This window comes from Babylonia areolata, chromosome 8 (genome assembly GCF_041734735.1).
Source record: "Babylonia areolata isolate BAREFJ2019XMU chromosome 8, ASM4173473v1, whole genome shotgun sequence".
NCBI classification, from domain to species: Eukaryota; Metazoa; Mollusca; class Gastropoda; order Neogastropoda; family Buccinidae; genus Babylonia; species Babylonia areolata.
In genome coordinates, this window is record NC_134883.1 from 18231496 (window position 1) to 18257746 (window position 26251).

The 26251-nt window shown below is 43.6% G+C and overlaps 1 protein-coding gene across 2 annotated transcripts in view; it reads right to left on the minus strand.

The window, feature by feature from the left end:
* LOC143284606 (ecdysone-induced protein 78C-like) overlaps nt 1–26251 on the minus strand; it is a 125757-nt gene that overhangs the window by 8385 nt on the left and 91121 nt on the right. The window contains exons 1-7 of one of the 2 annotated variants that reach the window (XM_076591439.1): nt 24392–24717; nt 21627–22810; nt 16627–16734; nt 12534–12645; nt 9145–9286; nt 6729–6859; nt 1355–1447 (exon numbers count right to left, since the gene is read on the minus strand). In XM_076591439.1, the coding sequence (XP_076447554.1) occupies nt 1355–1447; nt 6729–6859; nt 9145–9286; nt 12534–12645; nt 16627–16734; nt 21627–22810; nt 24392–24425 (1804 nt within the window). In that variant the 5' untranslated portion in view covers nt 24426–24717. Of the gene's footprint in view, nt 1–1354; nt 1448–6728; nt 6860–9144; nt 9287–12533; nt 12646–16626; nt 16735–21626; nt 22811–24391; nt 24718–26251 lie in introns of those variants that run through there. The other variant, XM_076591438.1, reaches the window with a different exon arrangement.

The window sequence follows — 26251 nt, forward strand, 5'->3', positions numbered from 1 at the left end:
ACCACCTCGTGCTTGTTACATTGACGGAAATAACGCTAGCTTTTGGGGTCATCATCTGTTGTCACGCTGATGGTAAAAAGATTTCAACTGGTGAGCCGCCTCTGCTTGTTGTTCATACCTAGCCAGTCCCACATGGCCTTGTCCCAGCTCAAACGTCTCTAAGAAATGACAACAACAACAACAACAGTTGTTCATACCTAGCCAGTCCCACATGGCCTTGTCCCAGCTCAAACGTCTCTAAGAAATGACAACAACAACAACAACAAAAACTGACATCGTCAAACCACAAAAGCATATTGGTATCTAAAAGACTGACACCAGAAACGAGAAGTATGCAGTATTAACTGTATCACAATGTTTGCCTCTTGAATGGCATTTGGATTCAAAGTTTTGGCCACAGAATACAACACAAAAAAGCTGAATATTTGCAAAATTCTTCTAGTCCTTAAAAAGATCCAACTTAAACAGGCCTTCACAGCCCCACACTGCCCAATGGTTGGTCAGGGGGTTTCAGGGGGAGGGAGCCAAAATCAAGCTCATCCACGAACATGCCTCAATAGCATACAGCAAAGAACTTCCTCCCTGGTGGCTGAATGGTTAAGACACTCATCTGCCAATACAGAGTCTGTGAGGGTCTGGGTTCAACTCCTCCTCTCACCCTTTCTCCCGAGTTTGACTGGAAAATCAAACTGAGCGTCTAGTCCTTCAGATGAGGTGATAAACCAAAGTTCCATGAGACGATAAACTGAGGTCCCGTGTGCAGCGTGCATTTGGCGCATTGAACAAGAGACTATGGCAACAAAAGTGCTGTCCCCTGGCAAAATTCTGTAGAAGAAATCCACTCTGATAGGTATACAAATACGTAAGCATGATGGGTTACAGTGCTCGTCAGGAATCTGTCTGGCAGATTAAGTGCAGTATATATGGATTTGTCCGAATGAGTGACGCCTCCTGAGAAACTGAAACCGAAACTGATGAACACGTAACATACCACCCTACTCACTGAATCCTAAATATAGACACAGACCAACTCACTGTACACCACAAACTGAATCCTAAGTATGGACACAGACCAACTCACTGTACACCACAAACTGAATCCTAAGTATGGACACAGACCAACTCACTGTACACCACAAACTGAATCCTAAATATGGACACAGACCAACTCACTGTACACCACAAACTGAATCCTAAGTATGGACACAGACCAACTCACTGTACACCACAAACTGAATCCTAAGTATGGACACAGACCAACTCACTGTACACCACAACCAACTGAATCCTAAGTATGGACACAGACCAACTCATGGCCCACAAAGGTATCTGGCGTGAAGAAAGGGGAACTCACCAGGGTGGTTGTGCTTCATCAGGATGTACAAGGCTTGCTGATACAGGGACTGTATTTTGCCGATGGCCATTTTGTTCTTCAGCCCTTTCCGATCTGTCACAGAATGTTGTCGACACTGTGTTATTTTTTCCTTCCCCTTCAGTTCATATTGTGTTTCCCTATTGCAACAATCATTCCATAAATGTTGACTGACTGAATGCAATTAACAAAACTGTTTCTTTATAATACATGCAATTTATCTGTTTGAATTTTTTTCTGGAGCAAACATGACTCAGTATTGTACACGGTTACAACAGTTAAACAGCCAGAAAATTGAAAACATGTTATTATTTCATTTTTGTTCAAGTCATTTCAAATGTCTGTTAATTCTTCCTATCACAATTATCATTGTTGCCTATAGTCCAACTGACCACAACGACACTGTCACACACACAGTGCACAAACATACACCACAGACACTGTCACACACACAGTCCACAAACATACACTACAGACACTGTCACACACACAGTGCACGAACATACACTACAGACACTGTCACACACATAGTCCACAAACATACACTACAGACACTGTCACACAAACAGTACACAAACATACACTACAGACACTGTCACACACACAGTGCACAAACATACACTACAGACACTGTCACACACACAGTGCACAAACATACACTACAGACACTGTCACACACACACAGTCCACAAACATACACTACAGACACTGTCACACACACAGTCCACAAACATACACTACAGACAATGTCAAACACACAGTGCACAAACATACACTACAGACACTGTCACACACACAGTCCACAAACATACACTACAGACACTGTCACACACACAGTCCACAAACATACACTACAGACAATGTCAAACACACAGTGCACAAACATACACTACAGACACTGTCACACACACACAGTCCACAAACATACACTACAGACACTGTCACACACACAGTCCACAAACATACACTACAGACACTGTCACACACACACAGTGCACAAACATACACTACAGACACTGTCACACACACACAGTCCACAAACATACACTACAGACACTGTCACACACACAGTCCACAAACATACACTACAGACACTGTCACACACACAGTCCACAAACATACACTACAGACACTGTCACACACACAGTCCACAAACATACACTACAGACACTGTCACACACACAGTGCACAAACATACACTACAGACACTGTCACACACACAGTGCACAAACATACACTACAGACACTGTCACACACACAGTGCACAAACATACACTACAGACACTGTCACACACACAGTGCACAAACATACACTACAGACACTGTCACACACACAGTCCACAAACATACACTACAGACACTGTCACACAAACAGTACACAAACATACACTACAGACACTGTCACACACACAGTGCACAAACATACACTACAGACACTGTCACACACACAATGCACAAACATACACTACAGACACTGTCACACACACAGTCCACAAACATACACTACAGACACTGTCACACACACAGTGCACAAACACACTACAGACACTGTCACACAAATGGTCCACAAACATACACTACAGACACTGTCACACAAATGGTCCACAAACATACACTACAGACACTGTCTCACACACACAGTCCACAAACATACACTACAGACACTGTCACACACACACAGTCCACAAACATACACTACAGACACTGTCACACACACAGTCCACAAACATACACTACAGACACTGTCACACACACAGTGCACAAACATACACTACAGACACTGTCACACACACAGTCCACAAACATACACTACAGACACTGTCACACACACACAGTCCACAAACATACACTACAGACACTGTCTCACACACACAGTCCACAAACATACACTACAGACACTGTCACACACACACACAGTGCACAAACATACACTAAAGACGCCTGGAAAAAAAAAACTGGGCACAAGGATGAACAGTCATACTCATGCCCACAAACCCAAGACATGCCTCTGACACTGACCAAACTCAGTGAATTCCGAACACTTCCCAATTGCACTATTGTGTCCTTAAAACCCTTTCACCGCGAATCAATTCAGACTGCACAATTCCCTTGTGCTACAAGCACAGAAAAGATGGTGTCTAAGAATAGCTGGGGATTCCCCTGTGATGAGTAGAATATATCCTACCACCAAAAATTCAGAGCCATAGCTTCATGGATAATGGACCCATGATCTGGTTGCATTTCAGTGACATGGGTGCTGTGCCTAGCTGGTGCTGAAATGTGACATGGGTGCTGTGCCTAGCTGGTGCTGAAATGTGACATGGGTGCTGTGCCTAGCTGGTGCTGAAATGTGACATGGGTGCTCTGCCTAGCTGGTGCTGAAATGTGACATGGGTGCTGTGCCTAGCTGGTGCTGAAATGTGACATGGGTGCTGTGCCTAGCTGGTGCTGAAATGTGACATGGGTGCTGTGCCTAGCTGGTGCTGAAATGTGACACTGGTGCTCTATGCTAGCTGGTGCTGAAATGTGACACTGGTGCTCTATGCTAGCTGGTGCTGAAATGTGACACTGGTGCTCTATGCTAGCTGGTGCTGAAATGTGACACAGGTGCTCTATGCTAGCTGGTGCTGAAATGTGACACTGGTGCTGTGCCTAGCTGGTGCTGAAATGTGACACTGGTGCTGTGCCTAGCTGGTGCTGAAATGTGACACTGGTGCTCTATGTAGCTGGTGCTGAAATGTGACACTGGTGCTCTATGTAGCTGGTGCTGAAATGTGACACTGGTGCTGTGTCTAAAATTAAAATTAAAAATATTGCTTAGAGCCCAGCCGACCATGAAGGCCATATCAGGGCTATCCACCATTCAAAGTCTGATCACCGCAGATGGGCCACCCCAATGTTTTCAGCTTTCTACTGCACTGTGATCACTCCATGATAAAAATTTCACAACTTTTGTATTAAGCATATACTATATTAAATACTATTAAAAATATTTATTTCTTTTAAATATTGCAATATTGTCCACGGAGGGACATCACGGAACAACGTTCTCAATGAATCTGCTGTAAAAAAACCCCGTCGTGTGTCATAAAAGTCCCAACAATCAATCAGAATATGTTGCACAGTGAGTGGTTCATCACACGGAATACACCAAGGAGCCTCTTCTCCTTTCAGGAGGTAGGAATGTGTGATGTATGTATGACCTGTATGAAGTCGGCACAGCACTGTCATTTCTTTTCGATTCACCACAGCCATAGGAAGAGTCTCTTGAAGATTTGGTCGTATTTTAAATAATTTGTTATCTATTTGTTCATTCCATTCTTTCTGCCAGAGATCTTTAGTATACCGATGAACTTTGGGTTTAAAATCAGTAAAAGGAATATAAAACTTACATTGTTTCTCTCTAACAGCACTCTTAGCCAGATTATCTGCTATTTCGTTCCCTTGAATGCCCACATGACCGGGCACCCAAGCCAGCATGATTACAAAACCATTTCTTTTAAGATGGGTAAACAAACTGAAGAATTCTCGAAGTTTGGGATGATCAATATTACGATGAGCTATTGCCTCCAGAGAAGAAAGCGAGTCAGAAAAAACAACAAATTTACGATTAGATGATTGCAATATAGCATTTAAAGCTAGATTTAAAGCAGTTAGCTCTGCAGTAAACACAGAACTGTCTGACAGAATATGTTTCGCGAGTCTTTGGGAGGGAGAAGTCGGACAAAAAGCAGAAGCAGCCACTCCCTCCTCAGATTTTGAGCCATCCGTAAAAATTTTCTGATATAATGGATATTTCTGGCAGAGTTCGGAAAACAACTTTTTATAGACCAGTGAACTGGTACAGTCTTTCTTGAAGATGGCGAGATCAAATAAGATTTCAGGAGTTTCAAAAGTCCATGGAGGTTCCTCAGGAATTTTAAATTCAGTATCTATTAATGTAGGATCAATTTGGGCTTCTTGAATGTATTGAAGCATTCGGATTCCCAATGGAGGTGTACACTTTGGGTTGTTATCAAATCTGGATTTAAACTTTGGTTTATAAATACTGTTGTGAGCTGGGTTTTCTACTTCAGAAACTAATTTAAGGTAGTAGTTCATAGAAAGTTTCAGTCTACGATTTGAAAGAGATGGCTCTCCAGCTTCTGCATATAAACTATGTACCGGTGTAGTACGGAAAGCTAGCTGGTGCTGAAATGTGACATTGGTGCTCTACGTAGCTGGTGCTGAAATGTGACATTGGTGCTCTACATGGCTGGTGTTTAAATGTGACATGGGTGCTCTATGTAGCTGGTGCTGATATGTGACATGGGTGCTCTACGTAGCTGGTGCTGAAATGTGACATGGGTGCTCTATGTAGCTGGTGCTGAAATGTGACATGGGTGCTCTACGTAGCTGGTGCTGAAATGTGACATGGGTGCTCCATGTAGCTGGTGCTGAAATGTGACATGGGTGCTCTACGTAGCTGGTGCTGAAATGTGACATGGGTGCTCTATGTAGCAGGTGCTGAAATGTGACATGGTTGCTGTGCCTAGCTAGTGCTGAAATCTGACATGGGTGCTCTGCCTAGCTAGTGCTGAAATGTGACGCTGGCGGTGAAAGGTTAAGGAAGGAACTAAGTTTCTTCTTGATCCTGGTTCCCTGGTGTTTATTTTTGACAATGGTGAATGTGATCTGTTTTGTTTTGCTGTCATATGCACCTGTGTGACTTGAGACTGTGATGGCACCTGTGTTGATTTCCATTTTATGTCACTTAGTCTTACATATGTATATTTTAGCCAATGTCACGTGAAACTGTTGACTTTGTACATATTTTATGACACTTTGTAGTCTTACATATGTATATTTTAGCCAATGTCACGTGAAACTGTGGTGACTTTGTACATATTTTACAACACTTAGTAGTCTTACATATGTATATTTTAGCCAATGTCACGTGAAACTGTGTTGACTTTGTAGATATTTTACGACACTTAGTAGTCTTACATATGTATATTTTAGCCAATGTCACGTGAAACTGTGGTGACTTTGTACATATTTTACGACACTTAGTCTTAAATTTGTATATTTTATAGTAAAGTGCAGTGAGCCCCATCCGAGATGGGGGGTACTGCGCTGTGTAAGCCAACATTTATTATTATTATTCTGTGAACTGCAAGTTGGAAACATGTAAGAGGAATTCATGTGCCAAATGTCTTTTAATGCAGCTGGCAGCAATGCACACACACATAAAACTAATTCAACGACCAGCATGCACCTACATCATTATCATCTAATCAATAAACCTGTCCCTATATTCCGTCTGTGTCCAGGTAATATCAACAGAAAGGAAAGAAAAAAAAAGAGAGAGACTCACTGGGACAGACGATGAGGATGGACGTGAAGAGACCCACTTCCCCATCAGTCAGCTTCAGAGGGTTGAAGTTTGCCGCCACGTAAAAGAACTCGTCCAGGAACTGTCCCATGGGCGTTGCCAGAATCACACGCCTGCAACAGCCGTTGTCAGGCTCTCAAAGTGCAGTCTGCAGGAGGGACTCAAAAGGTTTTTGCACAAAGCATTTTAAAACAAAATCTGAACAAAGCAAACAGTAGCCAGTCCTCTTCTTACAATGCCAAAACAAAAGGTCAACAAGACAGACAGTAACCAATCCTTTTTTTTTCCACACTGTTTATGGAGATCTTTCCACACAGTTTATGGAGATCTTTCCACGCTGTTTATGGAGATCTTTCCACGCTGTTTATGGAGATCTTTCCACACTGTTTATGGAGATCTTTCCACCATCTTTCCACACTATTTATGGAGATCTTTCCACACTGTTTATGGAGATCTATGTCAAACTCTGTCCATTACTCACTCACAGCAATGGAACACCAAATTCTTCCTGCTCATTCTCCTGATCCATCATCTATTGCTGTTGTTAACAAAAGTTATGTGTGTGTAGTGTGGTAGTTATTGGGGGTAATTAATGTTTTTACCTTAGGAATTTTAGTAAAAAGTCATTCTGTTATTTTTTTACGAAAAAAGTAAAGAACTTGTAAAAATACATAACCATTCCTAATTTGGGCTAATAGTGCTTTTCTGTTTCACTATAATGATTCTTTCTTCATAGAATACAGTCTTGAGAGAAGTCCACCTATATGTGCAGATACAAGGAGTTTACACTGAATTGTAGCGTACTCTTCTTTTGTCAGAACAGACAGTCTAAAATTCAGGCTGCTCTCCCCAAAGACAGTGCACTGCTACAGTACAGTACCACCCGTCTCTTCTGCCCGTAAACATATTAGTTTCCTATCTGTATTCTTTCAGTTTAATTTTGGGTTCAGCAAGTCTTCAAGAGGGAAGAGAGATGTTTAGAAATTCAAACAAGAGAGGCAAGGCCTTCAAGACTCACCTGTGATACACACTTACAGAGAAAAAAAATGTAGATAAAAAATTAGTTTTTTGAAATGTGTTCTCTATTTGTTATTATAATTATATATAGCTTCGCGGGAAAAAAAAAAGAAAAGAAAAAAAGGCTGCAATGAAGATTCGAACCACGGATGTTTGGATCGAGAATGAGTGGTTTTACCCACTGCACCAACATGGGTTCAATGTTGAGATTCAAAAATCAGTACTTGAGCATGTTCTTTTAGTGGAGTGAATCGACAGCGGCAATCCAAGTCATAACGCGGTTTAAATCATGTTATTTTGGTATATCTCGGGCATTTAAAAAAATTCTTTGAAGTCGGACGTAAAGGAGACATTCCCATCGCCTCGCAATATATGTCCAACAAATACCAGTGGCATTTAGTGTTGAGGGTGTAAACAGACACATGCAGCAATCAGAAATAAATCAAAGAAAAAAACAAACCAACAAATACCGGTGGCATTTAGTGGTAAGGATGTAAACAGACACATGCAAGAATCAGAAATAAATCAAAGAAAAAAACAACAACAATACTGGTGGCATTTAGTGGTGTGGGTGTAAACAGACACATGCAGGAATCGGAATCAGAAATAAATCAAAGAAAAAAACCCAACAAATACCGGTGGCATTTAGTGGTGAGGATGTAAACAGACACATGCAGGAATCAGAAATAAATCAAAGAAAAAAAACAACAAACAATACCGGTGGCATTTAGTGGTGAGGATGTAAACAGACACATGCAGGAATCAGAAATAAATCAAAGAAGAAAAAAAAACAACAACAATACTGGTGGCATTTAGTGGTGTGGGTGTAAACAGACACATGCAGGAATCAGAAATAAACCAAAGAAAAAAAAAACAACAACAATACTGGTGGCATTTAGTGGTGAGGATGTAAACAGACACATGCAGGAATCAGAAATAAATCAAAGAAAAAAACAACAACAATACTGGTGGCATTTAGTGGTGAGGATGTAAACAGACACATGCAGGAATCAGAAATAAATCAAAGAAAAAAAACCCAACTAACAAATACCGGTGGCATTTAGTGGTGAGGATGTAAACAGACACATGCAGGAATCAGAAATAAATCAAAGAAAAAAAAAACAACAACAATACTGGTGGCATTTAGTGGTGAGGATGTAAAGAGACACATGCAGGAATCAAAAATAAATCAAAGAGAAAAAAACACAACAATACTGGTGGCATTTAGTGGTGTGGGTGTAAACAGACACATGCAGGAATCAGAAATAAATCAAAGAAAAAAACAACAGCAACAATACTGGTGGCATTTAGTGGTGTGGGTGTAAACAGACACATGCAGGAATCGGAAATAAATCAAAGAAGAAAAAAACCCAACAAATACCGGTGGCATTTAGTGGTGAGGGTGGGGTCCAGCAGAGTCTCCTTGTCCGTGTCCACCAGCAGTGAGTAGCGCGTCACCATCACCTCGAAGGCTCCCTGCTTGATCAGGCGGATCTGGTCGTCCTGCTCGATCTCCACAAAGCCTGTTGGTTGTTAAATGTATTAGACATAGAATAACTCAATATTTTGGGGGGTTTTTGTTGTTGTTTTTTAGCAACCATTATTGTCTGATGATGGTGGTGTTCAGGACTAAAAGGTTTTAACTTGTTCAACCCTGCACCTGAGCATGATTACTGGGGTGTGGAAAAGTGATGCATTAAAACACATCTACTTTACTGCTGAATTAAAAGAATTTCTTAAATCATCGACCTCTTTACTTTTTTCTTTTTTTTTCAAGGCCTGACTAAGTGCGTTGGGTTACACTGCTGGTCAGGCAGATATCTGCTTGGCAGATGTGGTGTAGCATATATGGATTTGTCTGAACGCAGTGACGCCTCCTTGAGCTACTGAAACTGAAACTGAAACTGCAACAGCCACAGCCCTCTTCCATACATCTCTCATCACCACATTCTGCTGACTAAGCATGCCACCGTCCAGTTCCAACACTACATATACACCTTGTCCTTCAAATTTTACCTACTAAAGCATGGACAGTTTTTGCTCTCACTCAGGTAGGCAGCCTGCTGCTCAAATGACTCTGTGTTTGTAAAGCACTTGGAGCTTTGTCTCAGACTGAGAATAGGTGCTATGTAAAAAAGTATCCACATCATCAATTCATCTTATCTCTTGAGTATCCTTCCATCAAGTTGGCAATTACTAATATCTCTAGAGAATCCTTCCATCAAGTTGGCAATTACTAATATCTCTAGAGTATCCTTTGATCAAGTTGGCAATTACTAATATCTCTAGAGTATCCTTTGATCAAGTTTACAATTATCAACATCTCCAGAGTGTCCTTTGATCAAGCTGGCAGTAATTAATATCTCTACAGTGTCCACTGATCACACTATAAAACTAAAGTTCAAAAGTGTTGACAGTTCTTGCTGACATTTATTGGATTTAATATCTCTGGAGATTTTTTTTCAATCAGCAAAATGCCTACATAATACCAAAAAACCACTCCCACCCACTGTTTGAACAGCTGAAAGAGATGTTGGATTCTATACCACTGGACTGATCAGGGCACACAGACCATAAGAACTACCACCTGGTGAATCCATGGCAGCAGTGATTCACTGTCAGTTTCTTCAGCAGCTTGGTTAACTCACTCAGTACGGCCAGTCCTCTCTTCTCCTCTACACAGACCCCTCGGATGTCCAGTGGGTGTCTGAATGACCCAACTTTTAGCTTCCGTCGTCAGAATTGTGGTATTCTTTGTCAACATTCACCTCTTCAGTATAAGAGCCTTCCGCTTGCAATATTTTGATGATGGTAACTGGGGTGAAACGCTGTTAACGTCGTCTCTTTCACCGTTCGTATGGAGAGAGTTAACCCATTCATCTCCACAGAGTTTACAGCCTCAGCAGGTTTCCATGCCATAATGATGTAGAAAAAAAACCCACAGAAATATGCTGAAACTGAATGTTTTTCACCTCCAAACGACATGTGTGGACACAGCCAGAAATACTGCAAAAGTCTAGTTCTCTTTGCTTACTGTTAAGGCATGTGTTGGAACATGGAAACAGTTTTAATGCATCACTTTTCCACACCCCAGTAATCATGCTCAGGTGCAGGGTGGAACGAGTTAAAACCTTTTAGTCCTAAACACCACCATCATCAGACAATAATGGTTGCTAAAATAAATTTTAAAAAAAAAAAAAAAATGTTTGCAGGAAAATGATGGATCTGAAAACAAAACATAACGAACATTGAGTTAATCTATGTCGAATACATTTAACAAACAAGAGAGGCAAGGCCTTCAAGACTCACTTGTGATACACTTTTTTTTTTTTAAATCCAAGCTTTTTATATACTGAGTATAATTTCAAAATGTAATGTTTAAGATGAGAAAGATCAGTTTAAAGCAAACTAACTCCCCTAGCATTAATTACAGAGTAATTTCCCTTTTTTACTATCTGCACCAAAACGTTTGCAAATAAATAAAACTTCCATGCTTAGCAAAAGAAGTTCCTGTTTGAACAAAATTTGATAATAATGACTGCTCTTGTTGTTGGGTCAGAATATCAGATCAAAGTGCCAAGTTCAGAGAATACAAAAAATATAAATATAACAGTAAATGCAGTTTGCATATAATTAGGCTTCTTTTTTGATTTTTTTGTGCCCATTCCAGAGGTGCAATATTGTTTTAAACAAGGTGACTAGAGAACTTAATTTTTCCTATTTTTATGCCTAATTTGGTGTCAACTGACAAAGTATTTGCAGAGAAAATGTCAATGTTAAAGTTTACCACGTACACACAGACACAGACACAGACACACACACACACACACACAGACAACCGAACACTGGGTTAAAACATAGGCTCACTTTGTTTACACAAGTGAGTGAATGATGTAGAAAAAAAACCCACAGAAATATGCTGAAACTGACTGTTTTTCACCTCCAAACGACACGTGTGGACACAGCCAGAAATACTGCAAAAGTCTAGTTCTCTTTGCTTACAGTTAAGGCATGTGTTGGAACATGGAGAAACGGTTTTAATGCATCACTTTTCCACACCCCAGTAATCATGCTCAGGTGCAGGGTTGAACGAGTTAAAACCTTTTAGTCCTGAACACCACCATCATCAGACAATAATGGTTGCTAAAAAAATAATAATAAAAATAAAATAAAAAAATGTTTGCAGGAAAATGATGGATCTGAAAACAAAACATAATGAACATTGAGTTAATCTATGTCGAATACATTTAACAACAAACAGAAAGATGCACAAGGATAATACAGAAATACGGCAGGGAAAGACCAAACGAAAAAAAAAAAAAAGAATAGAAAAGAAAAAACAGGTGGCACTGACGAAACAACGACAGTACCACTCAGCACAGGATCACACACAACTGAACGTCACTGACATCAACAGCACTTCACACCAATCCAGTCAGCTGCACTTTAACAACACTTCTTCAAACTCTTCTCCTTCAGATCTGTGGGTAGTGCCAACGCCCGCGTGCACACACACACACACAGACTAACACACACACACACACACACACAGACAAACACACACACACAGACACAAACACACACACACACACACACACACACAAAAACACACACACACACACACACACACACACACACACAAAGACACACACACACAGACTAACACACACACACACACACACACACACACACACACACACACACACACACACAAAGACACACACACACACACACACACACACACACACCTCTTTCAAATGCAGCCCTCACCTGGAAGTTTCTTGCAGAACTTGACAACCTTAGTGATCTCTGGCACCATTGCAGACACAAACTGTTGCCACATGAACGCTGCATCCGCCTTGAGTTTCTCTGAGCTGGCATCCTGAAAGTCAGCCACACATGACAATCTGAACCTTACAGAAATGCAAGCATACTGGCCCTATCAAAAATATAAATCATATAACCAAAAAAAAAATTCTCTGCAGCCCCTAATAAATATTAGTGATCTTCGGTTTCACTCTGCCTTTTGCTCCTCACTAAAACAGTAAAAGCTCATCTTTTTTCAAACTTATCTGTTACCACTCTCAGTTTCCTTTTCTTTAAACACCAACCCATGCCAGTCAGCCGACTCTGATGGCATGACCAATGAGAGAGGGGGGGGTCCGGAGGGGGGGGGGGGAAGAATAGGAAAGAAAGAGTGGTCATGAATGTGTAAAAACTACTGTGTTCTGAAAGCGTTGTGGTTCCATTCTATTCCAATAGAGAGAGGGGCGCAGAAAGGGGGATATAGGATCAACTAATGATGCACTCACTCACTCTCTCCTCACACCAATAGCAGGGCCACATGGAGTGGTTTTTATAGAGTGTTTACTTTACAATACAGCACACACACTAAGCAGTTCACCCTACTTAGTGCTTACCAGTATGCACTCCTCTCACACATAGATCTATAAATCTATGTGAGGTAATCAAGCTTCATCAAACTTACCTGCCACCAACAGTGACATACCATACTGTGCACTATACCTATGACTGACCAATACAACCCAGAGCGTTCGACTCAGGTTACGCATCATACAATAAAACTGTGTGTTACCATAACCAAACAAATATCCTCTTTGTCTTCACAAAGTGTCCCACTAACACAAGTACATGTGTGGAAATCATTACTTCCAACATATCTCTGGTAAACAGCAATGTGCAACAACATAGCACTCACCCTCAATGCTCTCATAGTTTACCAACTCATTAATCACATTAAAATGTGCTTTCCCACTTTGCCTGAACAAAGTAAACCACTGACACATAGCACAACTCCAACACATGTTACCACAACTCTTGCTGTTACCGCCATGTGCACACACATGCACACATGAAAAACCCTCAACACACATGACAGTGTGTTAGCCTATAGATCTGTTCAGTTCACACTGAACCAACACCACCTGCTATATACAAAACAAGTAAGCAATACATCAAAAATACAGAACAAGATATCTGTAACAAAACAGAAGAGGGAGGGGGGAGGGGGGGGGATTCAAAAGATATAGGCCAGTACTTCCCTCAGAGGGTAGCTGTCATGATTAACACACTAACCCCTTTTCTTTCCACAAACCACAAGATCAACTCAAACTGGCTGTTCACGGACACAAAACATTGTTCCCAACAAAACTAAGCTATCAACATAGCATAAAACCATTAAAAGTCATGTACTCACAGCCCAACAGGGATTTCCTTGCTCCTCACATCACTGATCAGGCAGTCAGCCTGTGTCAGTCAGTTCTTCTGGGAGACAACTGAGAACTGGCTGTGCTGACTGGTTTTATCCCTTCCCACAACATACTGTGCATACTAACGCAAGCTACAACACTCACTCCCCCAACTAGTTGAACTGAAATAACCAATCTTTGCTTGTCCTAATGACGCTACATGAATGACTGACAGATTCACTGCTTAATCTCGATTCGTCCAATTCAGCAGATTGATCTGATTCGCCACAATTCAACCCACTTGTCTATACACATTCTATGACGACAAGTTCACCCGTTTACGTCACAAAGAGATGGGGAAACGGAAGGGGGGGTGGGGGGGTATGACTTGAAAGACAGACCGCCTAACTGGGATGTTCCGACATGCCGACACTAGCATGTTTTGAACACGCCGACATCTTTATACGGCACGGGGATTGCGGCAGACATCACATAACCGCACGTGTTTCAATGGCTGGGATCAGTGACGCGGTGTCGCGGACCAAAGGCGCCGACTAGGGAGTAGGGGTGAGGAGGGGGGTGGAAGGAGGGATGGTGGCGCGGTGTCGGCGCGACCTCAAAGACTGGACTTTGGACAGGAGCGGGAAGGGAGATAAGAAGGGGGGAAGGGGGGGGTTGAAGGGATGGGGAGGGAAGGGGGACAGTGTGGGTGGTGGGGGGTGACGCTGTCACGTCATGTAAAGCGCCCTGAGCTCGAAAGGGCACTATACAAACGTACATTATTACTATCATTAAGGCTCCAAGGCAATATTTTTCACTCCGTTTCTGACAGCCTATTAGTCCTGTGTTTCATTTATGGCCAAATCAATTTTTGCATCCATCTTCAGGATTACAATGTAGACACGTCTCCAGTCAGTGACATTGTCCATGTTAACACTCAGAACACTGATCATCCTGTGCATTGGTCAGTCCACATAAAGGTCACAGCATGTTTGGAAGAGCTTCAACATATAATCATTTCATCATACATGCAATGTGTGAGTCAACAACACATTTCATTTTCTGACATCAAGACTCCAACATTCATTAACCACTACAACATATACTGATTTTATGACTGAACTCGCTTTGCCGGTTCAATGATTAACCGATGATCACAGTTTTTACTTCCAAATTTAATAGCATGAACATGAGTAGTCAACCAGTTGCTCTGAGCTACAAATGAATACATTAAAAATCCAGTTCATGGAGGTAAAAGGTGAAACTACAGTTTTACCCTTCAATGGAGTTCAAAGAAACAAGCAAAACGCTTTGAGAAGTTTCAATGAAGCTTGCAACATAGGTGACCTCAGACATACTTCTCACCATGTTTGATACGGACACTTAGGAAACTACAGACTTTCAGTATCAGACTTCAAACTGGGCGTTTTCAGGCTGTAGTAGCACTGACCAAGTTTGAAGCCACAACACAAACTGAGGATCAATTTTTCATCACACTGGAACACATGCTGAAGACGCATCCTGTTGATGAGCCACAAAATCTGAGTGCCAAGCAATTCTGTGTGCTTTAATGTGCCAATCAAAAGAGGTTTTTTTTCCCCCTTTTAATTAAAATCAGGAGACAAGCATGCCATACAATCCAAAGCACCTTATAGCCTTAACAATCAGAAACCAACACAGTTCTTGGCATCTAATTTCAGTTTGTAATTTGTAAATCCTAATGATCTGTAGAACTAAAAGAAAAAGAAAAACAGGAGGGGAAAAAAGTGCCTTCCAGTCCACCGTAATATCAACTGTAGTAGTACTTACTAAAAGAAAAAGAAAACCGGAAGAAAAAAAGGACCTGGCAGTCCATCGAGCCGACAGACTTGCTGGTAATGCAACAAGGATGAGCGGCCTACATCAAGGAAAATCGGAAATCCTCAGAAAAGTCAAAGTGTGGAACCTGCGATATGTAGCCTAGAAATGAGTGTGTGGAGGATGGGGGGGGGGGGGGGGGGGGGGAAAGGGGGGTGCAGGGTAATGTGTGTGTGTGTGTGTGTGTGTGTGTGTGTTGGTGCTCATGTACGTTTATGTGTATTTGATTGTGCTTTCATAACTGTGAAACTGCAGGTCTGTTGCATATCTGTTTGTGTGTGTGTGTGCATGTGCGTGTGTGTGCGTGTGCGCGTGTGTGTGTATGTGTGAATGTGTGTCTGCATGTTTCACATTTATTTGCTCATTTATCTTTCTTTTCTTTTTTTTTTGTTGTAATATTATTATTAGTAGAAGTAATATTTTTATGTATTTATTCTCTCTCTCTCTCTCTCTCTCTCTCTCTCTCTCGAGGCCTGACTAAGTGTGTTAGGTTACGCTGCTGGTCAGGCATCTGCTTGGCAGATGTGGTGTAGCGTATATGGATTTGACCGAACGTAGTGACGCCTCCTTGAGCAACTGACACTGACCACCATCATATGAAGTAAGTGTACAGCACTTACTAAAAGACAAAGGAGAAAGGAAAAGAAGTGCTTACTGGTCCACCATCACATGAAGTGTACAGCACTTACTAAAAGACCAAAGGAGAAAGGAAAAGAAGTGCCTTACTGGTCCACCATCACATGAAGTGTACAGCACTTAATAAAAGACCAAAGGAGAAAGGAAAAGAAGCGCCTTACCGGTCCGCCATCCAGAAACTCTTTCTGCAGTTTCATGTTGGCCTCCTCTATGGACTTGTGAGTGTTGATCGTTGTCTGCACATGGGCCTCCACCACCGCGTCTGTCACCTGTCACACAGCACCCACAACAACTACCTGTCACACAGCACCCACAACAACTACCTGTCACACAGCACCCACAACTACCTGTCACACAGCAACTACCTGTCACACAGCACCCACAACGACTACCTACCACACAGCACCCACAACTACCTGTCACACAGCAACTACCTGTCACACAGCACCCACAACAACTACCTGTCACACAGCACCCACAACTACCTGTCACACAGCAACTACCTGTCACACAGCACCCACAACTACCTGTCACACAGCAACTACCTGTCACACAGCACCCACAACTACCTGTCACACAGCACCCACAACTACCTGTCACACAGCACCCACACCTGTCACACAGCACCCACAACTACCTGTCACACAGCAACTACCTGTCACACAGCACCCACAACTACCTGTCACACAGCACCCACAACTACCTGTCACACAGCACCCACAACAACTACCTGTCACACAGCACCCACAACTACCTGTCACACAGCACCCACAACAACTACCTGTCACACAGCACCCACAACTACCTGTCACACAGCACCCACAACTACCTGTCACACAGCACCCACAACTACCTGTCACACAGCACCCACAACTACCTGTCACACAGCACCCACAAGTACCTGTCACACTGCACCCACAACTAGTGACAGCACCCACAACTACCTGTCACACAGCACCCACAACTACCTGTCACACAGCACCCACAACTACCTGTCACACAGCACCCACAACTACCTGTCACACAGCACCCACAACTAGTGACAGCACCCACAAGTACCTGTCACACAGCACCCACAACTAGTGACAGCACCCACAAGTACCTGTCACACAGCACCCACAACTACACCCACAACTACCTGTCACACAGCACCCACAACTACCTGTCACACTGCACCCACAGCTACCTGTCACACTGCACCCACAGCTACCTGTCACACAGCACCCACAACTACCTGTCACACTGCACCCACAACTACCTGTCACACAGCACCCACAACTACCTGTCACACAGCACCCACAGCTACCTGTCACATAGCACCCACAACTACCTGTCACATAGCACCCACAACTACCTGTCACACAGCACCCACAACTACCTGTCACACTGCACCCACAACTACCTGTCACACAGCACCCACAACTACCTGTCACACAGCACCCACAACTACCTGTCACACTGCACCCACAACTACCTGTCACACAGCACCCACAACTACCTGTCACACAGCACCCACAACTACCTGTCACACCTGTCACACTGCACCCACAACTAGTGACAGCACCCACAACTACCTGTCACACAGCACCCACAACAACTACCTGTCACACAGCACCCACAACTACCTGTCACACAGCACCCACACCTGTCACACAGCACCCACAACTACACCCACAACTACCTGTCACACAGCACCCACAACTACCTGTCACACAGCACCCACAACTACCTGTCACACAGCAACTACCTGTCACACAGCACCCACAGCTACCTGTCACACAGCACCCACAGCTACCTGTCACACAGCACCCACAACTACCTGTCACACAGCACCCACAACTACCTGTCACACAGCACCCACAACTACCCTAATATTACAGGCTACAAAAAATATACAAAAATGCTCATAAGAAATTTAAAAAAAAAATTTAAACTACTAAAAAAGACATAAAGACATACCCAGAAAAAAAAACATTAAAAAGCTTGGTATTTCACTCACAGAACACATGGCAATGAGTTTTGTCCTATGGCAAAATTATGTAAAAAAAAATTTTTTTTTTTTAAATCCACTCTGGTAGGAACACAAATATACAGACATGCACTCAAGGCCTGACAAGCACGTCGAGTTTGCTGCTGTCAGGCATCTGCCTAGCAGATGTGGCGTAGCGTATATGAATTTGTCTGAACGCAAACCACCTCCTTGAGAAAATGAACATTAGTTTCATCACGTTTCAATATATAAAAACACAGATGAAGAACTCCCCACCCCCACCCCGCCCCCCATGCAACCCCTGCAGCCTCCCAGTCTGAACTATCTGACCCAGAATGGATCTGACCCAGAATGGATCTGTCTGACCCAGAATGGATCTGTCTGACCCAGAATGGATCTGACCCAGAATGGATCTGTCTGACCCAGAATGGATCTGACCCAGAATGGATCTGTCTGACCCAGAATGGATCTGACCCAGAATGGATCTGACCCAGAATGGATCTGTCTGACCCAGAATGGATCTGCATGGATCTGTCTGACCCCAGAATGGATCTGTATGGATCTGTCTGACCCAGAATGGAACTGTCTGACCCCAGAATGGAACTGTCTGACCCAGAATGGAACTGTCTGACCCAGAACAGATCAGTCTGTGTAGCTTCTTCAACCAGCACTCCCCACCTCCACCCTCTCACCGCCTGCAGCTGACACACAATGCTTGGGAACAGGATAGGAGAAGGCGCCAGGAGAAAAGAGATCTATATAATTATCACATCTGACTTGTCTTGCTACGCACACACAGACGCACACGTGTTCCAAGACCCTCAAAATCCATTAATATCATATAATTACAGAGCAATTCCAGATTCTCCACAAGGGAGGTAATAGTGCCATCTTCAACATACTCTTTAACTGGGTGAATAAAAATGCACTATCACATGCTGATGAAAATGGATAGCAGGAAAATGGCTGAATGTCTTGATAAAGGTGAATATCAGATAATGAAGTTTGCATGATACACACCTGCTCACCATAAATTAGTGGTGCATAGATATATATATATATATATACTGAGAAAAAAAATTCACTTGGTGACAAACTAAGCATAATGTTTATAATAATAATGCATTCAAGCATTCACAATGTGCACAGCCAGGGTGTACTTACAGTAAGTCAATTGAAGCACCCATCCCCTACTTTACACCAAATTCACTCTAAAATTGGGGGTTGGCCTTCACTGGGGTCTTTAAACCCATTCCCATGTTTAGGTGGACCATGCTAGGGGTGGGAACAAAAACAGCTTCTGAAACAAGACACTGCGTCGTGGAGTATTGTACTGCAATGCATTCTAGAAACCTCTTTCTGTCACAACAGATTTCTCTGTGTGAAATTCGGTCTGCTCTCTCCAGGAAGAGTGTGTCGCTACACTGACAGCGCCACCCATTTTTGACTCACTTGTGTAAACAAAGTGAGTCTATGTTTTAACCCGGTCTTCAGTTGCCTGTGTGTGTGTGTGTGTGTCTGTGTCTGTGTGTCTGTGGTAAACTTTATCATTGACATTTTCTCTGCAAATACTTTGCCAGTTGACACCAAATTGGACATAAAAATAGAAAAAATTCAGTTCTTTCCAGTCATCTTGTTTAAAACAATATTGCACGTCTGGGATGGGCACAAAAAAAAAGACAAAAAAAGAAAGAAAAAGGAGCCTAATTATATGCAAACTGCATTTACTGTTATATTTATATTTTTTGTATTATCTAAACTTAGCACTTTGATCTGATATTCTGACACAACAACAAGAGCAGTCATTATTATTGTTTTTTGTTCAAACAGGAATTTCTTTTGCTAAGCATGGAAGTTTTATTTATTTTGCAAACGTTTTTTGTGCAGATAGTAAAAACGGGAAATTACTCTGTAATTAATGCTAGGGGACTTAATTTGTTTTAAACTGATCTTTCTCATCTTAAACATTACATTTTGAAATTATACTCAATACAAATCACAAGTCAGTCTTGAAGGCCTTGCCTCTCTTGTTTTGTATTGTTTCCTGCCTGCAATTTCATTTGTTTTCCTATCAAAGTGGATTTTTCTAGATTTTGCCAGGGACAACCCTTTTGCTGCCGTGGTTTCTTTTAAGTGCACAAAGTGCATGCTGCACATGGGACCTCGGTTTATCCTCTCAGCCAAATGACTAGCATCCAGACCACCACTCCAGGTCTAGTGGAGGGGGAGAAAATACTGGTGAGCCGCGATTATGGGATTCGAACCAGTGCTCTCAGAATCTCTCGCTTCCTATGCGGATGCGTTACCTCTAGGCCAACACTCATGAGTGACTCATGAAGCAGGCAGTCTGTTGACTGTTTCTGCATCTAAACCTGCACTGTTATGTAAAGCAATGCAATCACAAATCGCAAACTGCATTATCATCAGTTCATGACAATTTTCTTCTTTTTTCAAAGAGGGAGATGGTTATTTCAGCCCATGTACAGTTTTTAGCACACTATGGGTGGCTGGGGTTTTAACAAGATACTGAGACTGAAATTTGACGAAGCAATTTCCAGCAGATGAACATTCATGAAATATTAAACACTGTCATTTGCCACCTATTTTGTCCTTTCTATATCCCTTGTGATTTCTGTTCAAGCTTTTCCACATTGACATCATTTCTGTTTAACTGTAAAAAGCTGCAGCATAACCACAAGCATCACCAGGGCTCTGGTCATCATTATGGACGACATTATGATTATCTCCTGAGTGACCTTAAAAGTGTACCTGAAGTGCTGACAACGACTGGATGCATGTCCACATTGTGATTTCTGAACTAATAATACGTCACAAGTATAAAATTATGAAAATCATGACCTGTCAATTCCTCTTTTTCTCCATCCCTCTCTCTCTCCGTAGCTTTGTGAATGTGTGTGTGTGTGTGTGTGTGTGTGTGTGAGAGAGAGAGAGTGAGAGTGAGTGTGGGGTGGTCGTGTATGTCAACGTTCTAGCTGGATTGCTGTATGTGTAATTATGCATGCCCATTTTTTTTGTTTTCGTTTTGCATTTACAAGCATAAAGTATGGATGATGCCCCCAAAGCATACATTTGAAACACAAATGATTCCAAACATCATTTCTATGACTGACATCACTGATGAAATGAAAACAGCAACGTTGCCCACGCTACCTGCTCAATCAACAGTCGCCGCGTTTCCGATGGAATCTGCCGCGCTTCCTTCAAGATGGCTCTCACAACAAGCGGGTCAAAGCCCCCATCATCAGTCAAGGTTTTGGACGTGAATTTAAACATCCGGTTTGTGCAGGGCGTTCTGGGGGACACCGGTTCACTTTTGACAGAACAGGATGAGGGGTAGCCAGCACTGGGCTCAATCTTGATGTCCACTTTCATCTCACTGTGGCCGGCCGACATGCCATAGGCAGTGGACACAGGCAGGGGATGGGGGAGGCTGTGGGGATATTGAACAAGGCCAGAGGAGGAGATGGGAATAGGAGGAAGAGGAGGAGGGGGAGCTCCTTGCGTCGTGCTCTGAAGCCCCTGGTTGAGCATGCCGTTATTCCTTGGCCCACTGCTGTGCTGCACGTGGGATGAGGTATCGCTTCCCAGAACCCCCGTGCCGTTGGCAGTGGTGGTGGTGGTGGTGAGGGTGGAGGAGGGGGAAGGCAGGATGAGGGGTGACCCCAACCCGGTGTCGGACTGAGGGCTGGCAGCCCCCGACACGGAGTCCAGGCTGACAGCCCCCCCGGGGTTGTAGGGGCTGCTGAGGGCCAGGTCCCCCACCGTGTCCAGCAACATTTGCTGGCTGCTGCCCCCAGGCGTGCCCGGCAGGCCCTGCTCAAACAGGAAGCTGTCCAGGGCCACCAGGTTGAAGTCCGTCATGCACGAACCCCCGGGGCTCTGCAGGCTGGAGGGAGAGTCCACCACCTCCATCCTCCCACCACCACCGCCGCTGACACCTGGTCCACTGAGGTCCGCCGAACCGCTGCGACTCTCCAGGCTAGGGGAGCTGACGGGAATCCCCCCACCCGCCACAGACATCAGCGGCTGGTTCTGACCCCCCACCATCATGGCTACTGTCCTCTGTTCCATGTGGAAGTCGTGGCCCTTGGCTTTCTCGCCCGTCTTGGAATGTTCCTGGAAACTGGCCTTGGCCGCGGAGAGGAAGGCCTGCATGAGGTCTTCCTTCAGGGTCCCGCTCTTGTGCAGCACCTTCTGGAGGTCCTCCATGCGCATCCGGTTCATGTCCTGCTGGCTGGGGTACGGGGCGATGGGCAGGTTCCCCGTCCTTGACCCCCCGCTGCCCTCCCCTCCCACCTCCTTCAACCGCTTGGGTCGCCGCCCTAGTCGGGAAGCTGTCGACAGAAAAAAGAAATAGCGTTTAACTTTGAACTCGTAAACACACACATTACAAAGAACTATGATAACTACATGGAGGACAGTCTGTTGTATATCAGTTAAAAAGGAAAATCACAGTAACACCTGAACTGGTAAAAACACACACACCTCACAAAGAACTGAGGATGACATGGAGGACAGTCTGTCATAATTACATCAGTCAAAAAGGAAAAATGTAAAGTAACATCTGAACTGGTAAAAAAAAAAACACACATCACAAAGAACTGATAACTACATGGAGGAGAGTCTGTCAAATTTCAGTCAAAAAGAAAAAAAATGTATTAACTTGATCTGGAAAACACATACATATCACAAAAAACTGGTGATGACAAGGTCAGCCTGTCATGTGTCAGTCAAAAAGGAAAAACATATCAACTTTTGAACTGGCAAAAACACACACAGCACAAAGAACTGATGATGACGACATTGAGGAGTGCCTGTCAGAAAGACAAGAAAACAGGAATGACTGAAGGAGTCAAGGAGACGAGGAGAGAGGAGACTTTCAAACAGAAACACATCCACTACTCGTTCCATCAATTTCCTACTGACAGCATCACCACATCACATGAGACTGATCACGCATGTAGTCTTCTTCTTCTTCTTCTGCGTTCACTCGTATGCACACGAGTGGGCTTGTACGTGTATGACCGTTTTTACCCCGCCATGTAGGCAGCCATACTCCGTTTTCGGGGGTGTGCATGCTGGGTATGTTCTTGTTTCCATAACCCACCGAAGGCTGACATGGATTACAGGATCTTTAACGTGCGTATTTGATCTTCTGCTTGCATATACACACGAAGGGGGTTCAGGCACTAGCAGGTCTGCACATATGTTGACCTGGGAGATCGGAAAAATCTCCACCCTTTACCCACCAGGCGCCATCACCGTGATTCGAACCCGGGACCCTCAGATTGACAGTCCAACGCTTTAACCACTCGGCTATTGCGCCCGTCGCGCATGTAGTGAACGCCCGGCCAGAAAAGCATGGTGAAAGTCAGGGAAAGGGCTCCAGCAAAGCGTAAAGTACTCAGTTAACGCCCACCCCCAGTTACAGGGAGAACTTTCTGTAAAGAGGAGGTGGGTATTTATAAAGAAGTTTACAGTATGCGTGTGAGCACACTCACACACACACACACACACACACACACGCACACACACACACACGCAGAGCAATTTTCCAACTTGACCAGAACAATTCTATAATGGAATACGAAAACGAGTGGCACAACAAGATGAGAAATATTAAAACTAGAAAGAAATACAAAAACACATAATTCAACTGCAATGGTTTGAATTAAGTCCCTTTGTATTGAGAAAAGTAATCCTACTTCTACAGACTCTAAGCTTGTTTCAACTATGTCATAGGGCAAAGCAGTGTGAATGTAGCAAGACACAGACACACAACTGGAGACCACAACTGCCTTCACTTCCCCTCAGTTTGCACTGCTGCATTCAGGACAGCTAAATAAGGGGTGCAGAGAAACGTTCCACAAAACGTCAACCCTGCCAGTCAAGCTGGAATATAAATCCACACGTACCTGGCTTGCCTGAAACAGTCACTGGAACCGGCATGTTTGGCTTTCTAAACACAACTAGTATTTTCTTCTCACTGATTCACAGAATCGAGGCTATACTTTCACCCTAATGTCTTTTTATCTTTTCTGCTTTACTGATGCTTAAAACAAAAAGAAAACAGTTCTTTCCAAGACGTTCCACACACTATCCGTTCCCCTTCCCACCAAACCGGCTGAAACAACGAAGAACCAACGCACTGGAACCACGTGACAAAAAAGACAGTCCCAAAGTTACTTTTGCTGACGTGACCAGCTGACATTACTTCATCCCAAGCTTGCTGCTTGTTCAATGTCATGTATGAGTCAGGACTGCAGAGTCCCAAGGTTGCTGGTCCTCATGAAAGATATGTGCTGGGAAAGAAAAAAAAAGGGGGGGGGGGGGGGGGCGTGCACCTATGCTTCAAAGAGGACAGCCTTGTGCAAAGGTCATCTGTCGTTACTCCTACCTGCATGCTCCAAGCGTGATGGGTGTTGAGGTAAGTGGTGATTGGTTGACTATCATGTCTTTATCACATGAAGGACACATGGGTTATTTAGTATAGTTTTCTCTGTCTGTTATCTGTAGCACAGAGATTCTTTGGCTCAATGGGAGAGTACATGATTTTTTTTTTCCTTAGGGGAGGGGGTCGGGGGGGTGGAGGAGAAGGTATGTGGGAAGGTCACGTTAACCCTTTTCCAGTTATAAATGAAGTCAGTTCACATGAGAAGAGTGCAGTTATAAATGAAGCCAGTTCACATGAGAGGAGTACAGTTATAAATGAAGCCAGTTCACATGAGAAGAACAGTACAGTTATAAATGAAGCCAGTTCACATGAGAGGAGTGCAGTTATAAATGAAGCCAGTTCACATGAGAGGAGTGCAGTTATAAATGAAGCCAGTTCACATGAGAGGAGTGCAGTTCCACCCATTTCCACCATCTTGCCCTGTGTATTATTTACAATCAGCACTTAACCCATGAAAAAAATATAATGATTTTCTTTTTTAAGATGGGAAGCTTCTATAACCAGTGTGTGTGTGTGTGTGTGTGCACGCGCGCATGCAAATATTCAATTTTACAAAATTAGGTACTCTCTCTCTCTCTCTCTCTCTCTCTCTCTTTCTCTCTCACACACACACACACCCACACACACGGAAGAAGGGGGAAAAGGAATAAATACTGTCAGACACACACACACACACATAGGAGAAGAGGGACAGACTGGCAGGTACACACACACACACACACACACACACACACACACACACACACACTAACTCAGCAACCCTCTCCATGTACACATGTCACGTAATGAACGCAGACAGGCAACCAACTTTACAACGTATGACCCGCTGTGTCAGGCTTTTGGCGCCAGGCAGTGTGTGTGTGTTTGGGGTGGGGGTGGGGGGGGGGGGGGAACACTGACCCGCTGTGGCACACAGCCCCACTGGGGAGAGGGGGGAGGGGGAGGAAAACCCCCCAGAAAGAACCAAAAAAAGCGGTGAGGTGCAAGTGGAGGGGATATTATATAATAAGCTGAAGGCGTTGCAACGGGGCAGAGGAAACCCCCACCATCTGTGGCGGTTGGTTGTTATCTCGGTCAGGGCAGCAGCAGCCAATTGGGCCAGCCAGCCGACACCGCCCCCCTGTTACATCGGTCTGAATGTGCCTTCAACCAGTAGACGGATCAGCTCTTTCTGCTTTAACTCACTCAGTACGGCCAGTCCTCTCTTCTCCTCTACATAGACCCCTCGGATGTCCAGTGGGTGTCTGAATGACCCAACCTTTAGCTTCCGTCGTCAGAATTGTGGTATTCTTTGTCAACCTTCACCTCTTCAGTATAAGAG